This window comes from Argiope bruennichi, chromosome X1 (genome assembly GCF_947563725.1).
Source record: "Argiope bruennichi chromosome X1, qqArgBrue1.1, whole genome shotgun sequence".
Taxonomy (NCBI): domain Eukaryota; kingdom Metazoa; phylum Arthropoda; class Arachnida; order Araneae; family Araneidae; genus Argiope; species Argiope bruennichi.
Window position 1 is genome coordinate 81,527,611 of NC_079162.1, and position 23,260 is coordinate 81,550,870.

Genomic DNA, 23,260 nt, shown 5'->3' on the forward strand with positions numbered 1-23,260 from the left:
CTGCTTAAACGTTAGATCCCCCTTGTGTCTATTTTTCAATATATATTTAGGCTTGAAAAAAAACCAATGAATTTTATTAAAAAACAATTATATTTTTAATATGAATTCTCCTATCTTCATTTTTAGGCATGCTTCATACGGTTAAGTACTTTTTTAATTGAAAGGTACTGCAAGCCAATATTCTTACCAAAAAGTGAGTATTATCCTCTCAGTTTCATGCATTAGTTTTTCTTAATCCCTTCGTATACAATAACGAGTTTGACTCGCATATGAAATTATTAAATTTTTAATTTTAAATCTGCAATTAAGTGAAAGTATTTAATAATTTAAAATACAAAAATCACTTGAAAACGTATCATGATCTCAAATGCCCTTATATTATTCTAGGGATTAAAATAATAATTGTCCCAAATAAGATCTGCCGTCTAATTAGGAAGTAAATTCATATATCGAGGGGCTAATGTGTTATTTATGAATAATCTATGAATAACTATTTCAATCATCTTTTTATCTTTATTCATCTTTATTCTTTATTCAAAGTCTACTAAAAATTTAGAAGCATCTCAAATTATATAGTTTTTGCCGCGAATTGTAATTGAAAGACAAAAATAAAATAGAAACGATACCTTTCTCGATTACATAGCCATAATATTGAATGTAGAGTCAGAAAAATTTAGGTAGTAATTTATTTAGACAATTTAGTGTATACTTGAATAAATTCTTTTAGTGTAGCTAAAAAGCTACCATATAACAAATATTTTTTTGTCGTCAATTGCAGTCAGTAATATTTCGTTAGTGTAATAATTGTAGCCTGATAAATTTGATTGCAAAAGAAAACAGATATTTTATTGTTAAATAAACTCACAATTACAAAAATTTACAATTTTGAAATTTAGTTACTCCAGTACCTTATAATAAATTCATATAATTTGGCTACATATTACTTTACTGCATTCACATAATTTGGGTAATGCATGTTCACAAGTTTCAAAATAATGTTTTACTAAACGAGAGTGTTTATTAAATTCAGTTAAACATTAATTAGATTTCAGTCAGACGATTCTCATAGCGAAAAGAATAAAATAAATTTATCAATTCGTTATAAAGGAAGTATCAATTAGATGAATAAGATGACGATTAATTTTAGAACTTGAATTTGAATGATGAATTATGGAAAACAACTCTATCGTCCTATTCATGAATAATATCAATTTCTCTAATAATTCCACTGGCAGGTAATCGAAATGCCCGATAAAAAAAAACACTTTTCCATAATTTATGATAAAATCTTAGCGGATGGACAAAGATTAATCGGGGAAAATGTGATGTCTTATTCACTTGCTAGCTTATTGATTATTATGCTAAATATATTATAAATTATGCGCTGAATGAACCTTATAACATTTAAATCAGATGACTGAGTATTTGAATTTAACGTCGTCGACATGCATTCGCATTGAATTCTTAGTCTACCGATCAAAACTTTTTGACAAAATACCACATGTCTTATTCACACATCGTCTTGTCGGTTATATTGGCAAAAGTAGTGCAAATTAGAAGCTAGATGAACGACATTTGTCATATGTCTGAAGATTTTGGATATAGTCTTCGACATTCAGTTCATATTCGGCCGCCCAAAAATTGTCGACCGAATACGATATCTTATTCACTTGCTGAATATATTGAGAAATCTAGTGCAAATTATAAGCTAAATGAGCGACATTTCGATCAAATGTCTAAAAATCTGCACACTTAACGTCTTCGAGGCTCACCGCATTAATTTCATAGTTGGCTGACCAAAAATTGCTCTGCAAAATGAGACTATCGCCTTGTCACTATCTTATTCACTTATTAACTTATCGGTTATATTGCAAAAAGTAGTGAAAATTAAAAGCTTAATGAACAACATTCGAATCAGATGTTTGAGAATAAACGAACTTAACGTCTTCGACATCCATTGCATTCTGTTCTTAATTGGTCTTTCGAAAATTGTCCGCAAAATACGGCATATTATTGACCTAACACACTATCGATTATTTTGATAAATATAATCAAAACACTTTAACCGTTAACTAATTTCCCCCCTGCTGCCGCCGCCTGTGGACACAAGAGGAAAGTGTTTGAAATTTTTCCCCTGGTGCTTTTACTAAGAGATTTTGGTAAGGATTTCTTTGACACGTCGATTTAAGAAAGCGATACTTAGATATCTTTGATATCATGCTATAGACGTTACGTATTTTTTTCTCCTTCGCTCAGAATATGAGAAACAAAATTGTCAACAATTTTTTTAAGCGCACGTTAGAAATAACTCAATAAAAAAAGTGGGATTTCGATCAGGAAATAAGAAATAATTTTAGAAAAAAATAATATGGGCTAATTTTAAATGATAATTGGACAATAATTAGGATTTAAGTTATGTGAAGAGATATCAATTTTCAGTTAGCGCAAGTCGTGTAAGAAGTCGCTGCTCTTCGGCAGCGAATCCTGTGTTGATATCCACGAAATATGTTGAATTAAATAGAGATAAATCATTACACTCGGACACACACACATTCAACTTTTAACCAGATTTCTTCGTTTTTTTAATGATTTTATTTCAAATGATATAATTACGGATCGGCTTCTTAAAAGATAATTAAAATCAAAGGGATTTTAAAAGAGCAATGCAACAGTAAAACATACAATTCTAAAAATTCTACATACTCATCAACACTGAAAACGAAAATTAATTTGCGAATCAATCCTTGTTTAGCGATTCATCGAAAGCGATGATTGATCGTTGTGAGAACAATAAATCGAATTTCTTTTTAACTCATACCGACAAAGTGAGATTTCAGAAATACCGATTTTTTTTCCTCTGTATATCGAAAATCGATACAGGAGTTGTTGAAGCTCCAAATGTTAAAACAAATTTCAATTCCTTGTTTTTTTCAAATATATCTTCTTCTGAAGAAGAAAAAATTGAAACTTATTTTTGAAAAAACTTTGACGAAAATCAAACGATCATTCTAATTACGGTTTTCTCAATCCTATGGATTTTGACTTATATGATTAATTTCCTATAATACACAACAGAAAATTATTGAACAATATACCATTTTTTTCCATTTCATCAGTAATTTATCAAAATAAATTAAAGCATAAATATTTATTATAACTGAAATGACAAAAAAATTACAATTCATCTCAAGTAATTAAAAAACAATCATTCAAAAAAGGAAAGGATATCTTTTTGGAAAACAAGATATAATGTTGCCTGCGGCTTTCAGTGGTTGATCAATTTGCATTAAAAAGTCTATGGACCAGTCTACAATAAGCAATAATTAAGAAGTTCTCACTTGTGAGGAATAATGTGTTAATATTTCTTTGCTACAGAGGGATTTTTTTTAATTGAATTTAACGTTTAATGAATATTAGACTAAAACAAAATACGTTTATTTTTTCTAAGAAATGCTTCAGGCTCTCTATTTATAGGTATCAGCATTTAAAATTAATGAACGGTATCAATTTAAACTTCATACTTTGGTGTGTGGCTTACCACGCATTGCCAAATTTACTTTAAATTAAAGTATTAAAACATTTCTAATTCATGAAAACTGCCAGCCATGTAGATAACAAAAATAAATTTTAATTACAAATTAAATTAACAAATATATATCATGATACATTGGCCGTAATTCCAACGACCAGCACGAGGCAGAAGTTCGGAGCAAACCCGCGAAGCCAGGAAGCGAGTCACTGGTTTTCGTTGGGGAGCAAAGTTCATCTCCATAGGTATGAGTTATGCTTGTTGCCAGCTGGCGAAACAAACAGTCATTTATCGCCTGTTTGGCCGCTGCGCACTCCCTCCGCAGTTTCACTGGAAATGCACATAACTACGTGGGGGTCGAACTTGTCGCCCTGTGCGAGTTGTGTGCTTTGCTGGAACGAGGATGGATGTCTCAGCTGGAAGTGTCTTAGTACTCTTAGTAGTGGAACTTGTTTCTTGATTAGCAGGTGATAGACTTGAATACTCGGGAGGAATTATAAAAGCAGGTTTCAGACGGTCTATAGAAATGGTATGGGAAGCTCCCTTGATCTCGATATCAAAAGTTTTCTGTCGGCTGACAAGAACTTTGTACGGTCCATCATATGGTGCTTGTAGGGGTTTACGTACATCGTCATGTCTCACAAATACATGTGAACACACGTTGAGGTGAGGATGCACAAGGATTGTTCTTTGTCCGTGATAGGAGTTAGAACTGGTCTCATCGTTGCAAAATGGCGTTTTAAGTCCTCCACGAGCTGCTTGGGTGATGCGTCTCCAAGCGTTGGATCGAAAAATTCTCCCGGTAGTCGCAGAGACTTGACATATACCAGCTCAGCAGTCGTCGCTTGTAGATCCTCTTTGAAGACGGACCGGAATCCGAGTAACAAGGTGGGCAATGCTGAAGACCACTGATCTGTGTTGTAGGCTTTCAAAGCTGCCTTTAATGGGCGGTGGAACTCTTCGATCAGGCCATTGGCCTGAGGATGATAAGGAGAAGATCTTATCCTTGTAATTCCTAGTAGCTGAGAGAGAGCACGGAATAAATCACTCTCAAACTGTCTGCCTCGGTCAGTAGTAATTCTTACAGGACAACCAAATCTAGCTATCCAGTGCTTAAAAAAATTTTGTGCTACTGTCTGTGCTGTCATGTCTGGAATTGGTACGGCTTCTGGCCATCTCGTGAACCTATATATCATTGTTAAACAGTAATAGTTTCCTTGAGAAGGAGGTAGAGGGCCTACAAGGTCCAGGTGCACATGTTCGAACCTCTGTGATTGGTCTACAAATTTTCCTACTGGGGTTTTAGTATGGCGAATTACCTTCGATTTTTGACAAGGGATGCAATGCTTAGCCCAATTTTTGCAGTCTTTTCGAATGGAAGGCCAAATAAAACGCGATCGAATTAATTTTGAAGTGCTGCGAATGCTAGGATGAGATAAATTATGTGGTGATGCAAAAATTTGTTGACGAAATGATTCAGGAATATAAGGTCGAGTTGTACCTGTTGATACATCACAATAAATGGGCATTTCACAATTTGGAAAAGCAATTCTTTTAAATTGTAATGTTTCAGAATTATCGATTAAATTTTTTAATTCAGAATCAATTTGTTGCGCTTGTGCAATTTCGTTATAATCTATGGGATTTGACATGTTTATAGCGTTTGTCCTCGAAAGTGCATCTGCTAATATATTCTCAGAGCCCTTATTATGGTGAATATCGGTAGTAAATAGGGATATAAAATCTAATTGTCTAGCCTGTCTCGGAGAGCATTTGTCCAAGCGTTGTTGGAAAGCGTAAGTTAATGGCTTATGATCTGTAAACAAAAAGAAATTTCTAGCTTCAAGCATATGCCTAAAGTGTTTGTGTTCAACGAGCAGTTTTTGTTCAATAATTTTAACCTTTAATAAACTATGTACAGAGAAAAAAATGATTTCAAAAATTTTTGAAACACATATACTTAAACGAGATGGCTAAAATCTAGTTATATGTAAAAGGAGCATTCTAAGAAGATTTCGAATTAAAAAAAAGGGGGGGGGGGCTTCTTAAACTACTAATTTCCAAAGATGATTTAATTTATCATCTGTAACTGAATTTAAACAGCCAATGAGACATCAGATATCTCTGATCATCAGCAAAAAATTTAATGAAATAATTAAGTTTTGCTATTCAACAATAACGAATAAACCATCTTTTTCTATGCATGCTATTACAAAATCAATATACGTATTCAGTCAATAAAACTTGAAAATACTGAGAAGATATTATATTTCAGGCATCTGATGAATAATTTTTAAATTTGTAAATCATCAAATAAATAAATATTTTTAATTTAGAAATATTGAGAATGAATTAAATATTTGTTGAATTTTCAAACTATAATGCTTGCTTTTAAAGTGGGGCATTGATGTAAAAAAAAAAAAAAAAAAAAAAATACATACAAATGATGTAGCTGTGTGTGTGTGTTTAATCCAAGGAAAGGTGCTCTCTTGTCTTTTTCTTATTTATTTTCGCACACACACATACATAACAACACACATGGACGATGATTAGACATATATAAGGTTGCACATAATATGTACATTTAAAGCAGAAAATGCAGCTAACAAAGAGCGAACGGTGCCTGCTTGCACCAATTTAAACGTAGAAATTGCCACTAACAAAAGAGCGAGCGATGCCTGCTTGCACCAGTTTCGCACCATCTCCCAGATTGAAGTGTTTACAACAAAAAGCTGTAGTGCGCTTCCCTCGTATTCTAAATATACAAATGATCCAGAGCACACTTCGCCATCTGTGTTCAGTATTAAATTTTACTGTATGAATGAGTATGCAAAGAATAAACAATACAAATAAAATAATTAAATGAAAAACAAAAATTACAAATAATGAAATCACATAAACAAATGATATTGGTCAATTTGCACAGTAATTTGAAATAGTCAGTTAGATCCTAAGAATCATGAACTTAATTTGAAGATATATGAATCATTGCATTTTCTATTCTTGCCGTTTATTTCAAAACTTATTAGTCTAAATAAGAAGTGCTTTTCTCTGTTTTGATCTCATAAATATCGAATTTAAAATATAGGTTCTTTCAATAATCTGTACTCTGGGACACATGCAAAAAATCTGAAGTCTTTGTTGCCGATAAGTTTTTTTTGAAAAATTTCAAAATTGACAACAATTAAGAAATAGATAAACTGCAAAAAACAGCATCCCGTAACCATTATTGTGGCAAACCTAGACCCTTAGTGAGTAGGGATAGAAAACTTCCTCCATCCTGGCGAAACTTCTCGATAAAATTCCTTTGATTGGTTGATAGAATAGGGGAAACTACACATATCTTATCATTACATTTTGAAAACTGTCATACTAGAGCATCAACTTGTCGTACTAGAGCATTCGTACTTCCATCGTTTCAATATGCCAATTGGGCGTCTATTAGACATCCGATGAGTTCCTCCAGGTTTTGGCGCACATGCGGAAGGAAGCTATGAAGACTGTATTTAAACACTTGTTTCTGACTCGAAATATGAAATTCTAAACAAAAATAATGAATCTTGAAAATTATAATAACAATTCGCCCGCTTGTCAGAGTGTCTAAATTTTGTTACAGAGTTCCTTATTCTCATATTCTTGTTTCAGATAAGATTTATAAGCATATCCAAATTATATTATTATCTACATCTTTCATTTGTAATTTTGTGTTTATATGTTTAGTGAATTAGAAATTTATAGCAAGCAGCTATGTACATTTTTGGGTTAGTGTGAAAATTTGCCCATTTATTATTATTATTTTCTTTGTAGCTTTTTAGTAATACTTTTGTGGTATGCAAGTCGATTGCAGAGCTATGCAGGAGATGGCATCGTCGATTTTTGAAAGCGGTAAGCGATTCTTCAAGTTATTGTGCTATATATTATTTTATTGTTTGTATATAATATGAAGAATTGTTAAATTATTAAATTTAATTGTTGTGGTTCGCATTGAGTTCAGCAAATGTCACTATGTAATAACCCTTTGATAAGATAAAATATTCCTCTCGCACATTTTATTTTTAATTTGTAAATGCTCCAAAAATTTCTAAATATAAATAATCATTTGTGAAATCATTAGGCTAATGTGAACCCTTTAGTGACTAGTTATCACAAAGTTCACATGAAATGTTTTACACCAGTGGTAACCAAATGTTTATTTGTAATCTTTGCTTGTTTTAATATTTTTCCAGGAAGTTCTTTTAGAGTTCAAAAAATCATTATTTTGGACAGTTAGATGCAAAAAGTAAATATATTTATTTAATCTAATCATGATATTCTCAAGCTTTGCTTGTAGTAAAACTTGCAGCTTTGTATTGTCAATAAATATATATTACTATGTTCTTCTTTTCTTTTTTTCTTCTTCTAAATATCTGTATTGTCTTGGTTTATAATGACATATAATACAATTCTTGAGCAGATGTTTGTATTTTGAAATTAGTAAATGCATAAACAAAAGTTGCCCTTTATTTTTATGTTTATTTTTTGTTCTAAAATTTTTTATATTAGAAATTTTTATGCATATATTCTATTTCTCTTGCTTACGGATGTCTTGATGGTAAATACGTATCTAGAAATTTTCATGGTCTTTTTTAAAATTAAAGTAAAAACTTCTTGCAAATGCTTTACTTTCATGGTGAATAATGATAGGTTATCAGTAATCAACTGGAATATTCGTTACTTCTAACAATTATCAATATCTTCTCAACTAATTGCTAATTGTGAGATCTTTATAAATTTCTTTTTTTTTTTTCTAATTTTCTTTTGTTTTGTATTCAACCCCATTTGTGGAAACTCATCATTGACTTGTTTTTCTTCATCAGCACACAACAAATTTGATTTTTTTTTTTTTTTTTTTGGTTCAGTTGACAAAACTTTATTTATTTTTTTTCTTTTTCTTTTTACTTGAAAAAAAATTATGTGATAAAGACAGTTATTTAAACAGTACAAATTGTTCTATTGTTAAAATATTTATGTACAGAGTTAAAATCAAAGTAAGGATTGTGAAAATAATGAAACTATTACGTATATTGGAATTTATAAAAATACAGTTTATTCTGATAGAAAGTGTTAAATGTCAGTGTCCTTCATTTTAAAGATTGTATATGCAAAATTTTTTTGAAAATCTAATAAACAGACTCTTTATTATAAACTTATTTTATATTCTAAAAACCTGAATAATCATACAGGCAGTATTTCCTTTTATTACCTATTGCCGGAGAAAACTATTAGAGTGTCATTACTAAAGTATAATAATACTTTTTACCTATTCGTAAATTGATTTTTTTCCCCATACTTTGTAGTTTAAATTTCAAAACTTTCAATCGCTGTAAAAATATTGACGTATAATATCTTATTATTTAGAATATTTTTGTATATTATGTAATTTTACAGTTTCGGTATATTTTGTTTCATCATAAAACTATTTAGAATTTATTTTAAAGCCATTGCATCTTATATTTTTATTGATGATAGAAATATATATTAATAATTCAGATAATCTGTTTATGATATATACTATGTTATCATAGAAATGGCAATATAAATCTTGAAAAAAGTATTTTTTTAAGCATCGCCTCATGTTAGCATCCTTCTACTGCTCTTGGAACTGCCCAAATGAAGTCCCTCATTCTATAATGTAATGTAGTTGATTTAGACTTTTTCAAAAGAATTGCATTAAAATCAGACCCTCTGAAATGTTTCTAATTAAAACAATAAAAGAACAGCAAAGTGAACTGTATTGATATTTGTGACTGTTCTGTAGAGAAAAATTGTATCGCCTACTAACTATGCATAATTTCATTTCATCTGTTCTATAGGTAGATTAAAAAAAAAAGGAACAGGAAAACAGGAGGATATATTTTTATGTTGTATGAGTTTTATATTCAACTCCTTAAGGCCTTAGTTGTTATTAATTACTATTCGAAGGGTTTCAGATAAATGATATTTTCAATCTCCAATTTGGTGCATCTTTATAGTCTGCTTGGAGCCCCATCTCTGAAAATTAATAACATATTATTGGCAATTGCAGAAATGTTCAATTTCTAAATTTAATCTTAACTTTTTAAAGAAATTAAATTTTATTTTAAGTCATTAATAATGTCAAGAAAAAGCAACCTAAACACTGTTTGGTATCAAATATTAGTCCATGAATTTATTATATAACACGCATAGATTTTTTTAATATTAAATAATGCTAAAAACAGAATAACAGCAAATACAATTCTGACAATAGGCAAATAAATAATTTAGATATAGTAAAACGCAACTCGTGAGTTGAAGAATATGTCGTTTTGCATATAAATAAACATATATTTAGAAATTTTTTTGGATTATTTTTTGAAACTATTTTTAGCATGGTACAAGTTTCATAATCCATATTCATATCTGTTCTGTTATTAAAATTAAACTTCAGAAGCCTTGATATGCAAGTCTTTTGTGATGTTTAATCAAATATTCAAAACTCAGATTTTAGGAATGATATGACGGGGAAGCATACTTGAATCTTTTCTGATTTTTTTTTTTTTGTATTATTATTATTTGTCTTTTTTCCATGCCTAATTTTTGTTGTTTTATAGCCTTCTTAAATTGGTCTGTGACAATGGTGAATTTGACCATAAAAGAATTTTTATTTAAATTATAAAAAATTATTACATCTAAGTGAATTGAATAGCCTTTTTATGTCAAATCATAGCTTTTGATTTTGAAGAAAATTTGATTTTTCTTTACTACACAATATTCTATAAACAGAGGTCAGTACTGCAGTATGTTTGCTGTTCCTAAATAATGATATGTTTACCATGTTTCAGTTATATATATAATATATAACAAACAACTTTAGTGTCGAGCTGGTTACTAAAAATTTTTAACTAAATGTTTTATGTAACTTGTTCTTAATGGTTGCTTCCAGAAAGTATTTTTAAGCTTCAAATTTTAATTATTTTAATTCGAACCTATATATAATGAGAAGTACTGAAACTTACTCTCTCGAAAATGTTTGTAACGAAATGTTTTTGCAGATAGTTCGCCAATTGAGTACCCTCTACCATACATAACTCAAGTTGCCATGCATTTTTCCTGCTCCACTACATTCTTTCCTTTTGTGTGATCTTTTTAATCATCATTTCTCAGAAGTTCCATTAACTCTCATGATCTTTGACTTTGCCAAAGGGTCCACCCAGATATTGATGCTTTATGTGTTCCATTCTCATTATCATAATCACCGTCCTCTCCATGTTAAAGTTTAAATGTGTTGCTCTACATGCTAGTACCCAAAATTTTTGTCTTCCTTGATTGTGTTTCATCAAGCGATTAAAGTGTTCAAGGGGAAAAAATATCTATCCAGCTTAATTTCCTTACACAACAAATGAAAGATTATAAGTGAATTCATGAATAATATCACTCCTTACAGCAACTTAAAATTTATATTGTTTATTTTTCATTTTATTTTGGATTGCATATTCAAATTGTAATCCAATTGCAAATAAACTTTTAAAAATATTATTTAAAATATTGTGAATTTTTACATGTTTTATCAAATCTGTTATTTAAGTTTATGCATAATATTAAAATGAGTTGCACTGGAAATATAACTTAATGCTTTTAAGAGTAGGAAGTTGATTTACCCTAATAAATCAGATCTATCTAACCTCCAGTTAAAAGTAAATAAAAATTAATGTCATATTATAAAAAGAGAAAATTAGTAAATACCCCAGAATTTTTTTTTCTATACCTCTGGTTGTAATTAAACTATCCTCTGTTAACTATTGTGTCAGAATACTTTTATGTTTTAGTCTGCATACAAACCTTGTAAATGAAGAAAAAAATAATAATCTAAGGATCTAATTCTTCCTAATGATGCATGATAATCAGCATATAGTAGAACATACCTCAGGGGAAATTTTTTACACCTCTGTTAGTAATTAAACTGCCCTCTGTTATCTCTTGTGTCAAAATGCTCCCAAATTTCCAACTATGTATGTTTTGTTTTACCAAATATACAAATACCCAAATGTCTTTGATATTATTTATCTCACTATTAATATTTTTTATAAGAATATTTTAAATGTCGCATTTATCACTTCCATTTATAGGTGTTTTATATGAGATCTTTGAATCTTGCATTTATTATATCCATTTCCAAGGGTTTCTCATGAAATTTTTAAATCTTGTGTTCATTAGTTTCTATTCCAATTTTTTCATTTGTGTGAAGTCATAATAATATCAATATTTTATTTAATTTGTTAATATTACATTTCTAATGAAGTAATTTTGTTGAGTCAAATTTTCTAACATTTAGGAATAGTGTAATCAAGTCCATAGATTATCATCACCAAATTAAATTTATCAGTTGAGCTTTTACAGAAAATTGGCTGGAATACATTTGTGCATGATATCAGTTAATTTATTAATATTTTGTAATTTTTATTGACGATTTTGGTTGACATAATATCTTGGCAAATATGAATCCTAATCTTTTTGTATTTCTATTTTCCTTGTAGAAAATGATTTCTATATTAATGTAAAACTAATGGAAATTTAGGTTTCACTTTAAATATGCTTTTAAATGTTAACCTCTGACTTGGATACATCTGTAAGGTATGGTTGACTGTCAAAGGGCCCTGGTGCACTTCCATGTCTTGTGGTGGTGGTGAGGGAATTGCAATAATATTTTAAAATCTAATTTATATCATTTTAATTTCCAAATTTATATCTTAATTTAACCCATATTAGCATTTATTACTTCCATTTATAGGTGTTTTATATGAGATTTTAGGCTTAATGATATGACAGAAAAACATATTTGAATCTTTTATTATTATTATTATTATTGTATTATTATTATTATTCATCTTTACTCGATGCCTAGTTTTTGTTATTTTATAGCCTTCTTAAATTGATGCAACAGTGGTGAATTTAACCTTAAAACAATTTTTTTTTTTTTGAAATTATAAAAAATTATTACATTTAAGTGAATTTGAATTGCCATTTAATGTCAAGTCATAGCTTTTGATATTAAAGAAAATTTTATTGTTCTTTATTACACAATATTCTATAAACAGAGGCCAGTGCTGCAGTATGTTTGCTTTTCATAAATAATGGTATGTTTACCACATTTCAATTATATATATAATATATAATAAAAATCTTTGTTGTCCAGCTGGTTACTAAAAATTTTTAACTCAATATTTTATGTAACTTGATCTTAATGGTTGCTTCCAGAAATTATATTTAAGCTTCAAATTTTAATTATTTTAATTTGAACTTTTTTGAAGTACTGAAACTAACTCTCTCAAAAATGTTTGTAATGAAATGTTTTTGCAGATAATTCATCGATGGAGTACAATCTGCCATACATAACTCAAGTTGCCATGCATTTTTTCTGCTCCACTACATTCTTTCCTTATGTGTGATCTTTTTTATCATCATTTCTCAGAAGTTCCATTAACTCTCATGATCTTTTCCTTCGCCACAGGATCCGCCCAGATGTCGATGTTTTATGTGTTCCATTATAATAATCACCATCCTCTCCATGTGAAAGTTTAAATGTGTTGCTCTACATGTCAGCACCCAAAATTTTTGCCTTCCTTGATTGTGTTTCATCAAGCGATTAAAGTGTTCAAGGGGAAAAATATCTATCCATCTTAAGTTCCTTACACAACAAATGAAAGATTATAAATGAATTCATAAATAACATCATGACTCCTTACAGAAACGTAAAATTTATATTGTTTATTTTTTATTTTATTTTGGATTGCATATTCAAATTATAATAGAATTGCAAATAAACTTTAAAAAATATTATTTAAAATATTGTGAATTTTTACATCTTTTATCAAATCTGTTATTTAAGTTTATGCATAATATTAAAATGTGTTGCACTGGAAATATAACTTCATACTTTTAAGAGTAGGAAGTTGATTTACCCAAATAAATTAGATCTATCTAACCTCAAGTTAAAAGTAAATAAAAATTGATGTCATATTATAAAAAGAGAAAATTAGTAAATAACCCAGAAATTTTTTTTTATATACCTCTGGTTATAATTAAACTATCCTCTGTTATCAATTGTGTCAGAATACTTTTATGTTTTAGTATGCATACAAGCCTTGTAAATGAAGAATAAAAATAATAATCCAAGGATCTAATTCTTCCTAATGACACATGATAATCAGCTTATAGTAGAACATACCTCAGGGGAAATTTACACCTCTGTTTGTAATTAAGCTACAGTCTGTAATCTCTTGTGGTTTTGTTTTACCAAATAAACAAATGTTTTTTATACTATTTATTTCACTATTAATATTTATTATAAGAGTATTTTAAATGTCGCATTTATTACTTCCATTTATAGGTGTTTGATGAGATTTTTGCATTTATTATATCCATTTCCAAGGGTTTTTCATGAAATTTTTCAATCCTAATCTTTTAATATTTCTATTATCCTTGTTGAAAATGATTTCTGTATTAATGTAAAGTTAATGGAAATTTAGGTGTCACTTTCAATATGCTTTTGAATGTTAACCTCTGACTTGAATACATCTGTAAGGTATGGTTGAGTGTCAAAGGGCCCTGGTGAACTTCCATGTCTTGTGGTGGTGCTGGTGGAATTGTAATAATGTTTTAAAATCTAATTTATATATCTTAATTTAGCCCATATTAACTTTACTTTTAATGTTCTATTACTTCCTGATTTAATTCCACCTTTTTTATTTAATAAACTCCGAGTGTAGGGTTAAAATTCCTTAATGCTTGCAATCTTCTTTTAAAGATACCAAAAATTCTCTTATCTAAATCAGCACATGTTCAAGAAATCCCTATCAGAATCTCATAGTATAAAATCGCTGAGTGAAAAATTTTGTTCTCTTTTGCTCTTGTTCTTGTGACGCAATGTAGACGGATGTATTTATGACCACTTATTCTTTCTATGCAAATTGTCACCCATGAATGAATATATTGAGTTTCAAAATATAAAAGTGTGATCTCTTCAGCCACATAACTGCTTAAAAACATGTTTACATACATATATATAAAGAATTGCAATCAATAAGCATACTTTTCCCCCAGTTTAATAGATGTTGATATATTGCTATTTCGCCGCCTTTGTCGACCATCCGGTTCATCAATCTTAATGTTCGTTAAAATTTTAATAATTATATATTTTATGTAACTCCTATTTTAATAGCTATTTCATCAAAATATTTTAAAGATTCAAATTTTGATAGTCATATAATTAATTCATAATATTATCAAGGTCTTCAGCCATAAAGTAATATGTATCTTTCTAATTTTCTGTTAGCTCCCATAGAATTTATGCTTTAAATTAAAGTGGAAATGGTTAAATTGCAATTAATATAAGAATTTTTTTTACTGAAACGAAGCATTTTTTAAAATATGAGTTCTGAAAACAGAGTCGCTGAGTATTTAAACCTTATGGTACTAAAGAATATCTTTCTTAATTTATGTAATATCTCAAGAAATATTCTATAAAATTTTCTCAGATTCATCATGAACAGATCAATTAATTTACAATGTTTGGTTTAAAATGCATAAAAATGCTCTAGGAAAATAAACAGAATCGTTTGAAATAATCGGTCGGAAACGTGTTAAGCCTTCAAAAGTAAGTCCGTATCCGTTGAAAATAGAATTGTCAACAATCAGAACACAATGCGCATGCGTGAATTTTCAACGCCAATTATGGTAACGCAAATGCGTGAATTTTCTTTGCCAGTTGGCGTAACGCTACGCAGATTAGAAATTTTTAATTTCCTTTATTCTGTTTTATTTCAATTCAAAAGTACTTACGATTAATCTGAAAGATCGATTAATCGTAACAATGTTTAATTTTAAATGCATCAAACACTAAGAAAATAAATAGAAACATTTGAAATAATCGGCAAAATATGTTAAGACTATCCTTGTTAGCGTGGGGAAAAACACTGAAATCTTACTCATTGGCGGTGGGGAAATGAAAAGTTTTTTGGCGGGAAAGTTAGTTTTTAATTAATAATTAAAATTCTCACTAACAATTTCAAAAAAAGGTCCCCAAGTGCACATTTCCAACCTCCAAGATATGCATATGCCAAATTTGGTAGCTGTAGATCGAACGATCTGGCCTGTAGAGCGCCATCACACACACATTGAGCTTTATATAAGTATAGATTACAGCATATAAGTATTATACATATGTAAGGAATATTAAATATGAATGAAAACTTGTATTGAATTTTAAATTAGTTTTGATAGCTATATAGCCTTCAAATATTTCAGAAATGTATTGTTATTTTGAGAATATTTTTAAAAATCCAAGCTTAAAACAATGTGCAAACTGTCTATCAATTTCAATATTTTTTTTAAAGAATACTTTTGTGAAAGATTAAAAGTATAGAAATATTATAAGTATTATACATATGTAAGGAAGATTAAATATGAATGCAAATTAGTATTGAATTTTAAATTAGTTTTGATAGCTATATAGCCTGCATTAAAGATTAAAAATAAGAGAAGATAAAGATTAAAATATAGAAATTCAAAAATATCGAAATATATTACATGCGGTTCACTCCTTTAAAGTCAACAATCATTTTAATTCCGTAATTGACTGTGAAAATCTATCAATGATTTTTTCTGCATGCAAATCATCGTATTACTTCCTTTCATTTGAAAGCAATAAGTAGAATTCCTAGTTCTCCTCTGATAATGAATTTCTTAATCTATTCTTAACGATCTTCAACTTTGAAAGTGTCCTTTCATTGAGAGGCTGATATGGTGCAGACGACTTTCAAAAGTTCATAAATGTTGTCATATGTTTCATCATGAAGTCTGTTTCATACTAAAATCTTTAATATGCTTGTTATACTAGTGCTGCAACTTTTTAAGTTATTGCAACTATAATACATTAAGTGCTCATCAATATTTCCAATGGTACCATTTTAGTTGTCATGCTATTTCATTCTTGATATTGGATTCCTTTTTTTTTTTTAATGTTTAATGCATAATTTTCATTGTTTTTTCTATATCATAATGAAAATCAAATCAATTTCAGTGATCTATATAATCAGTATATCCTAATGTTGTTTTTCTTTTTGAAACATGGGTGCAAAATCTATTTTTAATCTTCCGATATAAAACTTTCTTTTGTTGTAATAAAATATAGTTCATTTGCCTTGCTTTAATAGTTTTTTTAATCTAATACTTTTCTTTCTTCGTTTCTTCAAATAAATTTACTTTTTGAATAGTTTAATGATATTATTTTGTTTCATACAGTTTTTAACCACGTTTTAAATTCGCTTTTCTCCTTACATCAAGATGATGCTCCTTAGTGATTATGTTAGTCATTTATTTGTTACTCGCGATCATTGACGGCCAGTTAGTTGGCGAAAATTGATTATTACTAAAATTTTCAATGAAATATTTTACATTGCCTCTTCTTAATGATTTATTCGCTAAATTATTTTTAAATTTTGATACACATCTAACACGTATTATTTTAGACGCCATTCCATCATTCTACACCATGCATCTCCCTAATTTTTTTTTTCCTATCATCTTAATTAAAATTTGATTTTTAATCTGAAACAGAGATATTAAACTGCAATATAAATAAAAATTTCTTGCAGAAGTTACTTAAACACGGGCGCAATGGAAAAGTTTTTTAGCATTACTTACATTTAAGTTAAACTTAATTGTAAGAAAATTTCAAAAAGTTTTTTTAAAGCATACTTAAAACAGAATCTGGTCCATCTTCTTTACTACTAATAAAAATGAATGTGTGTGTGTTTTGGTGCTCTGCAGAATAGATTGATCTACAACTACCAAATTTTGCTAATGTAGATCTTAGAGGATGATTATGTGCTCCTCGGAGCAAATTTTTAAAAATTTAATTCTAATTTTAATTAATTAAAAATTAAGTTAAATGTTAGCGTTTTTTTGCAGTAACTCCCTAAAAAATTTTTTACACAAAAATGAAATTTACTCAATTTTAAAATTTAAAAAAATTGTCTTTTTAATTATACCAGTTTAATAATCGTGGAAAATTTTGATAAATTTTGGCAATTTTTTTTTTTTTTTTTTGCCTAATATCCAAAACTGCAGTAAAATTTTACCCGAAAATTCAAACTGTTTTCATTGTTTCATTAAATATTTAATTGCATGATTTACTTCCATTGTTGAAAGCCAAGAATTACGGAATCTGCTTAATATCTGTGTGGTTCATAAGACAGATTAAAAAAAAAAAAAAAAAGTGAAGTTACTATACCGCGAAATTTAGAAGACAGCCAGACAGATATTTTTTTCATAGCACTATATTGTCATCGTATATCTCCATTAGAAAGATCTATGTACACAATGGACATAACTCATGTAATAAAATAACATGGCTTTAATGACTGACAGTTTGGTGGAATCATAATCATATGCATACGATGTAATTGAAATGAACCGTGACTTTACCCCAGTTGAATTAGCTGCTTCCTAAAGGAGTGATTGGTGGAAAAGTATAACCTGTCTTCATACCTTCATCATCATAATTGAAAGAAAAATCCCGAATGAAATATTTATAGTAACAATTAAAACAATTTGAGTTTTTTTACAACAGTGAAGTATAATTTTGTAAATTAAAATATTTTTTTTAAAAAAGTAAAATAAATAACTGCATTGGTGTCATTGAAAAGATAATTTTTTCGATTTCAAGATGCTCTAAAATTCTTAGTTAATTTGAACTTTCTACAGTTTTGAATGGAAACGTCAAAATTTCATTTAATTTTTAATTAATTAAATGTTTAAAACAAATTCTCAAGTGCAGATATTCACTTTCCAATGCATATATGTACCAAAATGTCATCTTTGTATAGCTAAAATTTACCAAGTTACAGCTTTTAACACTTAAAGCGATAACTCGCGGGCACGAGATAAAATTTTGTCTTTTTATTATACAGAGGACCCATAAATACAATTCTTATTTACGAGACATCTATATCAAATAATATGTATCGAAATTTCATGAAAATATCGTAATGGCTAAATGAAATGATGAGAAGTTTATCTAGCAAAAAAGAAGTTCCAAAACCAGTCTAGGTGGTGCCGTGTGACAATCATTCTGGCATATGCAAATGTCATAACCATAGTAATCCTGTGCTCGTGTTGCAGGACCCAAAATGTAAAAACGAGATAATCTTACGTTACTATCCCTACAAACTGTCGCTTGTGCAGCAGCTCTTAATAACCGACAAACCTTTGCGTTGCAATTTCTTGCGCAGTTTGAGCTCCAGAATGAATGGCCATTGAATATTTTGTAGATGAAAGTGTGTTTCGTGCATTTTAACACGCACAGTTGCCACATTTGGGCTACAACAAACCTGCATGAATATCTACAAATACCGTGACACTCTTCGGATGTGACGGTATCCCCGATCAACGATATACATCGTCATCGTAATCCATGATCACGTCACTGCAAGCTATGCGACGTGTTTCGACAACAGTGTTTATGCCTGATGGTGCTAATTCACACATCTCCCGTTATGTGAAACAAATGCTCCATCGCTATTTCCCTGATGACGCAACCACCAGCCGTCATTTCTAGGGCTGTGCCAATTTTCGATTTATCGGAAAAATCGATATTTTTGAAAAATCAATTTTTTGATGCCAATTTTCGAAAAATCATGATCATGAATAATAGTTCACGATGAATCGCGATACAATATTCACAATTGATTTGCGTTTTCGAATTGGTTAGTGTTTATTTTTGTCGTTTTTCATTCCTTTTCACCTTCATACAGAATTTTTATTAATTTTTCTACAAATACTGTCATTTTCTAATATATAAAAATACTTGTTTTAAGCATGTCGTTTTGGAATAAACTGTTTTCTGTTCCCTAACAGATTGATACCATTATGGAAAAATAATTGCGGTTATCAGAAGATTGTTGACTTTCCTTTGTTTAATTGCTCAATATTCATTTTCAGTTATAAAAGCAAAAAGGGTTCATTCAGATTAAATCCACAAATTTATTTGCAGCTCGCATTCTGACACTCAAGCGTACTCGCATTAAAAAGAAAAAAAAGTTCCATTATACCTCCGCTTTTGCCTGAATTGCTTCTTAACTCTTTTCAAAACTAGTCTGAGTGCTCAATCGGTCTTGATCGAACTTCCGATACTTATCAATTTTTTAATACATATCGGATTGCCGATACTTATCCAATTTTTTATGTATGTTGTATTTTCGATACTTATCGAATTTTGAGTAATTTCGAGATTTCGATAGTGATCGAATTTGCATGACTATTGAGAATGAGATCTGGCAATGTTTTACATTTTTTTAAATTTATTTCAAGGCATTGTTTTCCATATCGGCGGAAGATATGTGTTGTTCTTTTCTTTTCTTTTTAATCCGCATGCTTTCCTGTAGTATACGCTTTTATATTTTTAAAATTGAACAATTTTTCTTTTTTTACATCTTTAAAAAATGCTCTTTTCGAATTTCATTATATATTTTTTATTACAATAAATTATCTTTTTATATAAAAAAAGATTATTTTTAATAGATAAATTTTCTTACTTCAATTTATTTCACTTTATATGATTGGATTATATAGTGCGCTTTTTTCAAATTTAAAATAGTTTTCTTTTCTTTCCTTTTTTTATTCCTGTTCTTTTTTTTTATTTTCAAATACCCAGTATTTTGAATTGATTTAAAAATTCCTGCATTCAACTGGCTTAAGAAACTTTTTGTGAAATTGTTATTTTTCTGTTTTTAATGTAAAGAAATTTTAATGGTAATTTTTCAATCTTTTAACTGTTTTTCATATAATCTTTTTTTCATCCCCCCTTAATTTTAATTTTTCATATTTTATTTTAATTTTAATTCTTTTTATTTCATTTCATATTTTATAATATGCCAAAATGTTGATAGAATACTTAAAAATAAAAGATAATTAGCTAGAACTTTAATATTCAGAAACACAGCGTTATACTTGAGTGTTGGTTATTTTTTCATAGAGTTTATATTAAACATGATATATAATGGCATATTTTTCTTTTATTTGATCATAAGCAGGGCCTTTTCTAAAATTTTTAATGTATTTCATCATTTGTTCGTAAATAAATTTACCCTCCATAATATAAGACATCAGATTTTGAATTTATAATTTATTAAAACTTATTAAATTTACTTGTTAAAGGCATTATTATGTCGCTATCCTTTTTTGTTATGAAGAATGAAAGAAATTGAAATTTTTAAGTCAGCCGTAAAAAGGATAAAATTTAAGAAAATTATTATATTGAAGAAACGCTATATTATAAATTGTAACATGCAGACATTGCTTTGGGTTTTGACACATTTTATTAAAGGGGTTTTAACAAGATTATTTTTCAACTATTTTTATTCAAAAGAAAAAGGATATTTTAATTATATAAATTGAAACTTCTTCTTATTTGGAATCGTTCTGATCAGTGAATATGTTAAGAGATGCTTTTTTTTAACTTATAATAGCTATAAATAAATAATGATATCACGATATATCAAAAAATATCAAATGTGTTGGACGATATATCTCGATGATGAAGTTCGGTCATCTCCTAGCCCTAATCATTTCCCCGCAGCTTGGCCTCCTATATCGCCAGAATTAAATCCTTGTGACTTTGGGTTGAGAGGATACCTCAAAGATTTGGTCTATCGTGATCACATTATATCTGTCTCCGAACTAAAAGATAGCACAGCACGCCTTGTGCGTAACATTTCCCGTCATATCCTGATTTCAACAGTTGAACATGCGATTTTACGTTTCCAGAAGGTAGCAGACTAGGATGGACATCATATGGAGCAAGTTTTCTAAAAAGTAAATTGTTATATTCTCTATAAAGCTGTAATATGAAATCTAGAGGTAGTTTTTGGAACTTTTTTGCTTGATAAATTTCCCATCATTTCATTGTGTATTCCACAATTTTCATGAAATTCTGGTGCATGATATTTGATGCAGATATCTCTCAAATGTGAACTTTTATTACGAACACCCTGCATGTGAATTGCACGCGGTGGTAACGGGTGTAAAAAATGCTGTCGTTGTTTTGTAAAATATCTGGTGGAAATAATTTGTAGACATATATATTTATTTATTTTACAGATGGCACAGCTATAGGATGAAACATTTTGCAGGAAAAATGAAGATGGTTTGAATTTTATTGACAGAATGTAATATGTTATTGTAAAATAATTTTTTAAGAGTAATTAAATATAAACAGATATACTTGTAAGGCAACCAAAACTGTAATTAAAATTATTGCATAAAAGTGATAAATATTGTAATGATTATAGATATATGTATATAGATGTGAGTTAAATAATAAATTAATAATTATTTTATGTTGTTTCAGCAATTGCTTTATTTTGGTATGAGATTTTAATAATAATGTGCAAATTTCTTTACATATCAGATCATAAATTTTATTTGTTTTGTTATTTATGTTCTAAATTCCACATTTCCTTTTATTGCTCCTCTTTCTGTCAAAAAATTCTTATTGTCTCACTATCAAAATTATTTGAAGGCATATTTACAATAATAATTGGATAAATAGTCCAAATAATTACTTAATATAAATATTACAATTAGCTAATATATTAATTACATACGCTAATTACTTTTAAAATGTGAAATTGATTATTATGTGATATCTGGAAGCTAAATTTGAGAAATGTTACTTGCCTCCCCACGTCGGATTTATCTTGTCGCCGCCTCTGAAGGGCTCCATGTTGTTCAGGAGGGTGGAACGAAAATGGCCTTTTTTATTAAAGATTTTAGTTTGGTAATAGCGCGAAAACGCTGCCTTTTAGGTTCAAAAACAATTTTTTTTAAAATTTGGTTGCAATATTACATTATCTTGAGGTGCCGCAAAAAGCTTAAAATTTGTAAAACATTTTTTTTAAATGGACCTTTAAAATTTTTTGTTAGATTTTAGTTTGACAATAGTGTGGAAAAGTTGCCTTTTACGTTCAAAAACAATTTTTTAAAATTTGTTTGCAATATTACATTTCTTGAGGTGCTACAAAGAACTTAAAATTTGTAAAAAAAATTGAAAAAATGGAAATTTTTAAAAAGGACCTTTAAAACTTTTTCTTGGTAATAGTGGAGAAAAGTTAGCTTTTAGGTTCAAAAAGAATTTTAAAAATTTTGGTTGCATACAACAATATCTCGATGTGTTGCAAAGAGTTTGTAAAAAAATTATAAATTTTGATAAAATATTTTTATAAATTTTTCGTACATATAATGGTACAAAAGAGGATTTTAAATACATATATAAGCATTACAATTGGAGAAAATTATTAATAATAAAGTATAATAATCTAAAAAATATTTTATGTCAAATTTGGCGATTCTTACTTCTGTATCCTTAATGATTACAAATATTACTGCTGCAAAAAGTTTGTTTCTGTTTCATTGCCACATTAAACTGTTTTTTTTAAATAATTTTTTGCATATTCACACGTGAGTCAATTTTTACTCTTATGTGCCACTTATATCCTTCTGTTGCGATTGAACCACAGACATTTTGAGCCGATTCGGCCACCAATTTCACAGCTCTTTCCGCTGCTTGCATGTGACAAGGAAGCCGGGGAAAGTAGATAACCGGGTCCCCTTTATAATTTGGTTCAACTTCATAAGCCTTCGGTATAAAGTCTTTCAAAGAGTCACTGGAAACAT

General features: G+C 28.9%; 1 protein-coding gene and 1 long non-coding RNA gene across 4 annotated transcripts; one reads left to right on the top strand and one right to left on the bottom strand.

The window, feature by feature from the left end:
• Positions 1-4,167: 4,167 nt before the first annotated feature.
• Positions 4,168-4,677, bottom strand: LOC129959299 (uncharacterized). The gene has a single exon (XM_056072116.1). It carries the CDS (start codon positions 4,675-4,677, stop codon positions 4,168-4,170), a length of 510 nt encoding a protein of 169 aa, XP_055928091.1.
• A 2,326-nt stretch (positions 4,678-7,003) lies between these two features.
• Positions 7,004-21,891, top strand: LOC129959006 (uncharacterized). 3 transcript variants are annotated; one of them, XR_008783372.1, is made up of 5 exons: positions 7,004-7,225; positions 7,337-7,414; positions 7,756-7,808; positions 12,887-13,278; positions 21,686-21,891. It is a non-coding gene; the product is annotated as an uncharacterized LOC129959006 (long non-coding RNA). The 3 variants fall into 3 exon arrangements; XR_008783373.1 differs by having other exon boundaries at positions 7,004-7,414; XR_008783374.1 differs by lacking the exon at positions 7,756-7,808 and having other exon boundaries at positions 7,005-7,414.
• The last annotated feature ends 1,369 nt before the right edge of the window (positions 21,892-23,260 follow it).